The 7,500-nt window shown below is 35.1% G+C and overlaps 1 protein-coding gene across 1 annotated transcript in view; it reads left to right on the forward strand.

Annotated features, from left to right (window-relative positions):
• The window catches only part of LOC125024598 (conserved oligomeric Golgi complex subunit 4-like), a 6,964-nt gene extending 836 nt beyond the window's left edge, over positions 1 to 6,128 (forward strand). Inside the window, 17 exon segments of the mRNA XM_047612413.1 lie at positions 9 to 206; positions 318 to 408; positions 553 to 639; positions 792 to 985; positions 1,191 to 1,347; positions 1,800 to 1,932; positions 2,056 to 2,089; positions 2,091 to 2,186; positions 2,518 to 2,765; positions 2,967 to 3,111; positions 3,512 to 3,610; positions 4,064 to 4,193; positions 4,434 to 4,570; positions 4,803 to 4,988; positions 5,159 to 5,296; positions 5,420 to 5,490; positions 5,770 to 6,128. Of these exon segments, the coding sequence (XP_047468369.1) occupies positions 9 to 206; positions 318 to 408; positions 553 to 639; positions 792 to 985; positions 1,191 to 1,347; positions 1,800 to 1,932; positions 2,056 to 2,089; positions 2,091 to 2,186; positions 2,518 to 2,765; positions 2,967 to 3,111; positions 3,512 to 3,610; positions 4,064 to 4,193; positions 4,434 to 4,570; positions 4,803 to 4,988; positions 5,159 to 5,296; positions 5,420 to 5,490; positions 5,770 to 5,812 (2,187 nt within the window). The 3' untranslated portion in view covers positions 5,813 to 6,128.
• The last annotated feature ends 1,372 nt before the right edge of the window (positions 6,129 to 7,500 follow it).

A 7,500-nucleotide genomic window follows, 5' to 3' on the forward strand; every position in this document is an offset into this window, starting at 1 on the left:
CTTGATAGGTTGCAGTTGCCGAACGCCTGGAATGGAGTGTTGGCAACCGTCACCATCTCGAAGCAAGGCTGTCTCAGTTGGCAAGATTAGTTCCAACACTTCAGTTAGTCCAGGCTGATGCAAGACAGCTGGAAAATACCATTTCATTTACCCATCAGTTAGCTAATAATGTGTCTGCCAAAGTGAGGCAGTTGGATTTAGCTAAGGTTTGTTTTTTGGAATGTATCTTAGTTTATTTATGATGCATGGTGTCACCAAGACTTTCAGTATAGATTATGAGATATTAAATATGTTGTCTTTGGATTTCTTTGCTGCAGAGTCGTGTTGTGGAGACTCAGAAGAGAGTAGGGGATTTGTTAGATCTGGAAGGCTGCAGTGGTGGTGTCGCCACTGCTCTGGCTCAGGAGGGTAATATGAACAATTTGAGTTATTTGAGCTACTAAAGATCATAACAGTTGTAAGATATTTAAAATGAGAATAAAATTTGTCTCAATTATAAGATTTCCAGTTAATGATAGTTAGCAACTCATATGTTTTATGTGTGTCTTCTAGATTATGAAACTGCAGCAGCACATATTCATAGATTCTTAGCTATGGATGAGACCCTTTTACTTCACACAACTGATTCTTCCAGTAAGGGTAAGTGCCATCTGATATGGCATTGATTTATTAAAGGAGTCACTTGTACAGAGTATAGTTCTTATTATGTTTTGCTATTCTTTTTTGGTCATCTTCTTTCTTTACATATTCATATTAATGTTGATATGTTTGAAATAATTTATTAATTAAAGCTGAAAGTGTGGAGACCTGGTTCGACCGGTTACGGCAAGCTGAGAGGGAACTCAATGCTCTCATAACAAGAAAGTTTGATGATGCAGTCAAAAGTGAAGATATGGCTAGTGTTGATAGATTCTTCAAACTTTTCCCTCTTTTAAATAAGCACGATGAAGGCCTAAAGAAATTTACTACATACCTATGTGTAAAGGTAGGTTGTGTTCTTATCACACATGAGAAATAAATACATTTGTTATACTACATTGTATTGGAATTATGAATGTCAAATTTTCCCCCAACGAAACTGTATGTGGTATTGTTTTAAATCATTATATGTCTGTTTGTTTGTAAGAGTTGAATTGAAATGGCTGATGTGTATATGATAACTGATTGTGTTTATTCTATATTCTATACAGATTCAGGAGTCCACAGCACAGCACCTGACAGCAGCACAAACCCAGGGGCCAAGAGAGAAGCGATCTCATGTCATTTGGGCTGATACCATTACCCTGCTCTTTGAGGGTATAGCAAGGACAATTGAAGTCAGGCAGCCCATTATTGAAACTTATTATGGTAAATTTAGACTTTTATTCTTAAAGGGGTATGTGGTACCTGGGGACAGGGTAGTATAGTCTCACTGTAGCATACAATTTAAATGTCTGTCATGGGTTTAATGGACAAAGGTCCTAACACACTGGATAGTGTGTGCTATAGAGTAAAGGCTAATTTTCACTGAAATCCCACTTCAACAGAGTTTTCCTGCTCACTTATCTCTGAACTTCTGTATTTCATCTTGATCCTGGTTAAATAAATCTCCAATGATTTTGTCCCTCTGGGGACCCCCAGTAGTGAGGTCTGATATAAACAAATTTCATTCAGTTTTAGATTAGCTACATTTTGTTATTTGAGGAGCTGGGGTCTACTTCTTACTTCTCATTGATGAGACTTGAATATAGGTTCAGATGTGGTATAGATACTAACATCATCACAAATTTATTAAAGTTAATTCTTTATATTTTTTTCAGGTCCTGGACACTTGGCACTGGTGGTGGAGATGCTTCAAAGAGAATGCGACAGGCAGGCAGGTCGGATTGTAGGGGAGATGAGGAAACACAGAAGATTGGATGCTGTTGTGAACTCTGTTCGTGATTCTTTAAGGTATTGAGAATTATGATATTAAATGTCTGGGTATATGTCTGTGTGTTTTATCTAGCCAATATATAAGTTATGAGACATAACCAGTCAACAGAATCAGCACCTACATACTCCTTATTTTCTCAGGGTTAGTGGGGGCAAGGAACTACGAGCTGATCTTCCCTGATCCCAGAGACCTCGATACTCTCCTAGGTGAACTGACACTCATGAATGCTCGTGCTGAACTCTATCTTAGGTTTATCAGAAGAAGAGTTGCTGTAAGTTGTCTGGATTCAACCTTATTATGACATTCGGACTAAATTTGGACATTTTTTGTTAATAAAATCATATAAATTTTGTGAATATTAGTTTGTAGGATTTCATGAATGTAAAGTGTAAATATGATAGCTGCACCTTTCACTCCTAATAGATGATTTTAAATTTCTGCATGGAATTAACTGTGAAGCGAAATTCTGGGTTGTATTATCGTCTTATGGTAAAGTGCTACATAATATAAGTTCCAGTAACTGATTCACTGTAGAATTATGGTTTTGAGCACAGCTGAGCAATAGTGCTTGGATATTTATCCATAGGTTCTTACTTTGCCAGGCTGACTTTGAAGCTTCCATTGTAGACAAAGAGGAGAGAGAAAAGCATGAATCCATCTTTGAAGGGAGGCTGTCTCGCTCTCAGCTGGTATGTGATATGGCTATTATTGTGGGAGACTACACAATCCTTGAACAATTTTACTTGAATGAGTCTTTCAAGAAAGCCCTGGCTATGGATACCATTGAAGAAGGAGCCAAAACATCATCATTGGTGGATGATGCTTTCTATATTATCAAGAAGAGTGTGAGGTATAAGATTGCTTTTTTGTGTGTTTATGTGTGGGTGAAGTATGGGTGGGTGTCTACATACATAATGTGTTTTGTTCCTGTTTATGAAATTCCTGTATCTAGTTCATCTTGCTTGCTATTTATTTATTGATTTAATTACCTTTCTATTTATTTATAAAATGATTCTAAATGTATAGGGTTTTCTTCACATTTACTTTTCAGACGAGCAATTGCATCAAGCAGTGTTGATGGTGTGTGTGCAATGCTGAATCATTCTGTGACCCTAATTGAGACACAGCTAGCTGGTGGATTTAACCAGACATTGAGGAAAGGTTTCCCTGCTCAGGGTTATTTGGATTTAAATCAAGTGAGTCACTTGAATTTAATTACTGAATGATCAGGTGTTAATTAGAACTTATATGTAGATTGCATTCAAATGGAGAATTGAATATTAAGTTTTGCACTTTTAGACAAAATACTGATCCATTTCAAACAAGCAAAAGTAGATTTGTTTAGGTTCATACTGAAAGGATTTGAAAAATAAAATCCCATATTCATCAGATTAAGCAAAATACAGTGTTCAGCATGACAAATAGAAATAAGTATCTCTGCAAGGGAGGTTGAATTATTGGACTTCTAAAATGTACAGTATTGTGTAAAATGTTTGTATATCATAGTCACCTATCCTTTAAGAATTTATTTATCTGTATTCATACTTTTGTTAAGAATGTTCTGTTCGAATTTATTGCTTTAAAATGCATTTCCAGGCTTACACAGTTTTGCAGTCATCCCTTCAGTCCACTCTCCAGGCTGGCAAAATCAACCCATCTTCCACAGATTCGGATGCTCTTAGACAAGTTTTCTTGGTAATTACTATTCTAGTTATCTTGGTGTATTAAATTAGATGATGTAAAAAGATACAAATGAGAAAGAATAACTTACAATACAAGGATAAGTGACACATTGATTTTATATCTTCATCAGAAGTACATGTAATTCTGAAGTATATGTAATCAAAACACAGTTGTATCTTTTGCTTTCTGATATTATTCATGTATTATGCTCATTTATCCAGTTTCTACATTTATCACTATGAACTTTGTTCACACTAGATGGTATTTTGATTGTATATGACAGATACTGAACTGGTGTCTTAAGACTGTACTGGCAGTTTTGGTGATATCTCCAAATATTGGACTCCAAATGGATATTTAATTAGTTTAACTTTATAAATAGTATTAACATTAGTTCATAAACATAAAGACAGATATTTTTATTATTTGCTTATTTACCATTTATTATTATTTTATTAATCACAGACTGCACTTAATAATGCTGAAACAAGTATGCGTCATGTTAGAAGCCTGCATCAAACTCTTGAGGAAAACATTACTAGTGCCATGGTAGCATTGACACCAACAGCCAGAGCAAAGCTGGAATCTTGCTTAAGTAAGTAGATTAGTGTATTTCAAGTATGGCACAGTTAACCAAAGTAGATAACTGATGTGTGTCTGTATGTCATGATAAAGTATAGAAATTATTTTTTTATTTAGTTTGGCTATGACTGAAGAGGTGAAATAGTAATTATATGTAGCCTACTACTTTAAGAGTATAATACTTTCCCCTTTGTCATTTTATCATCATCATCATTGTGTACAATAATATATTCATTTCCATTATTTTTAATAGATGACCTAAAAGGTACAACAGGAAAACTTGGAATGGTTGGTGAATTTGGCATATCACAGCTTAGAGCCACAGCAATAAAGCCTCGAGTCAAACCCTGGGTTGATACATTTACAATAACTTCTCATGATATTTCTGAGGTAAGTCATCAACTGTGTTCTATCTATCTAAACATAAGGATCTGAATATAATGTGATTAGTACCCTTACAAACCCTTGTCTTATTATTTTTGGTATTATTGGTATTATCAGTAAAAGTTGAAGAAAGTTTTTTATTGCAATTTCACAGTTTTCTGTTTTTACTACTGTAATAACATAGGCCAAAAGATCTCTTTCGAGTGGTATTGTAGGCATCTTATCATCACATCTGCAGGATGAATTTGCATGCTATGAGGCCAATGACCCATTCAGCCAGACTTTAATGGTCCAAGTGGATGGGCTGCTTGGCTCCTTCCTTCCGTTGCTGACAGAGGAGAACTACAAGTCTTTAGTCTCTGTCCTTGTAGCAGAAGTTGCAGCACAGCTGGAGAAGGCAATTATGAAGTCAACATTCAACAGAGTATGTTTTACAGACCTACAATATTTCTGGTTTGGGACATTTTTTTTTTTTTTTTATTCTTATTTTTTTTCAAATTTCATTAGATGGTGTATATTCATCAGCATTGATACTTTTTTATTTGTATATGTGATTCTGTAAGACTGCTTTTAAGAGTTTGTATATGTCTGCAGTTAGGAGGATTGCAGCTTGACCGTGAAGTGCGAGCCATTGTTGGATATTTGTCCCAAGTCTCAGAATGGAGTGTGAGGGAACAGCTGACCAGACTGACTCAGATGGCAACTCTACTCAACTTAGAAAACTTAGCAGAAGTAGGTGATCTTCTTCCTCATGTACAACAAATAGGCTTTGTGTTACAGTGGTGCCAAGTTTGATCTATACATATTGTTACATAATTTGATGTCTCACCATAAATATTGTCCCAAATTTTACAGGTTTCAGAGTATTCAACCACAACCACGTGGAGACTAACACCTTCAGAAATGAGAAAAGTCTTGCAGCTTAGGTAAGGAAATCATGTATATGCTAACATGGCAAAGAGCCTGTTAGATTTACTTTATTTCATCATAAGATGCACGGTAATTAATTTAAAGAAATTTTTAAATTGTGGTAAAATCAATAATTTATAGAGGTCTCCCAAGGCCATAAGCACTACAACATAGCTGTCATCTTCTTATTAATTGATTCTCTCATAAAGACTTTGATCTTTTACCAACTTTCTCTGTCGCTCTCCTACATTATTTTGTACATTGTTTTCCAATATATATATTTTTGGTCTTTTCAGAGTTGATTTTAAAGCAGACGAGATCAAGAGGTTGAAGCTGTAACATGTTGTTTTGTCACTTACATATATGTATATTATATTTCTAGCATTGTTATTCAATCATAAAATTCCTGCCATAATCACCAAAGAAAGGTAGTTCACTTTTTCTTACTTAATTTGTTTTTTCTATTTCTCTTTTTTATTAATGTCACTGGGAGGATTTTTTTTTGGTAGCTGTGTTAATTTTTTTCACCTTTTTATTTGCCTTGGATTCTATTTGTGCAAATATGATTAATGATGGGGTATGGCTGGTTTCTTTGGTAAATTGATATGTCTTCTATTTATTTATGTTAATAATATATAAAGATATATATAAAACAGTTTGATTTTTATTTTCCTCTCAAAGCAGAGTATGTTTTACAGACCTACAATATTTCCAAAGAGAAATTCCTAAATATATTTGATCTAATGCACAAATTCAATTGTGATGAAAATAGGGAGGAAATTTGGTTCTATGTATATGTATGAACATTCAGTTATAATAAATACTGCCAAAGGTAAGAAAATGAATAAACAAAATTGAAAAGAACACACCTGATCATTCATTAAAAAACTAAATCTTATCTTCTGACACAGTATTGAAATTTTGTAGTAGTTTTTTTATGTTTTCCATTAACATTAAGTTTTTGCAATTACATTTTTTATGTACTCATTTATAGTCTAGACTTTAAAGAAGAGATTGAATATTTGAATTGTGTTTGCCAACATTATGACATGAATTGAAGGGAGAAATGGAAGTTCTTCCTTTTTCAGAAGTTTTATGAACCATAAAATTATACAGTACTTTCAATCTACAAAAATACATATTTAACCCCCCAACCCCATGATATATGAATATAAAATAAGGCATGACATTTTCTTAGAAACAGGAAAACGGTGCTACACATTATTCGTTGTACATAAATATGCATGTAGAACTCATCCCCAAGATCATATTTTTTTTTCTTTTATAAACTGGAAAAGAGCATTCTGCTGCTGTATATACACCCCCTAATCCCTTGCTCCTTGTTGTCGTGGGGGTTTAGGAGACAGAGGCTGGGGACCAATGTAGGGAATCACCCCTACCTTGGGCTTCAGCTCTCGGCTCAACTAATTTTGCACAGTGTTTTCTTCTCCCCCTTTTTATTCCTTTTCTTTTTCATCATCCTCTTCTGTACATTTCCAAAGGTGTGAGAGCAGTGCTGAAAAGATGAAAGGCTGGCTTTGTGTCAGTCATGAACGGCCTCTGGGAGCCCATGGGTACAGTATTCACTTGGTTATTTATGTAGCCCTTATCCCTCATGGGGGCCTTCTTCTCTTCTCATTTAATTCAGGCTTATCATGGCCAATAATGAATATGTTTTGTCCTTATTAGGAGCATTAAGGTTTGCCCCTTCATCAATCTAAATTTGATTTCATTGGTTTCCCGACTCCAGCCTCTCCTTTGATCACGGCTCCGACTGATAATAATACCCCTCCTTTATCCATTCCGAATCATCCACCCACATCATTACTCAACCTTCAGAATACACCCCTTCCTCTCTCCCAAGATATTCCACTCCATCTTCTACGGCACAGTATTCTTCATTGTCTACCTCAACCCCCCTTATTATTACTCTTCATCCTTATTGTCCTCCTCCCAATAGTACTACCTCTCTCCATATCACATCTGCTTCCACCTCAGCAAACCTTTTGGGTACCCTTTTTGGCCCA

Source organism: Penaeus chinensis, chromosome 43 (genome assembly GCF_019202785.1).
Source record: "Penaeus chinensis breed Huanghai No. 1 chromosome 43, ASM1920278v2, whole genome shotgun sequence".
Taxonomy (NCBI): domain Eukaryota; kingdom Metazoa; phylum Arthropoda; class Malacostraca; order Decapoda; family Penaeidae; genus Penaeus; species Penaeus chinensis.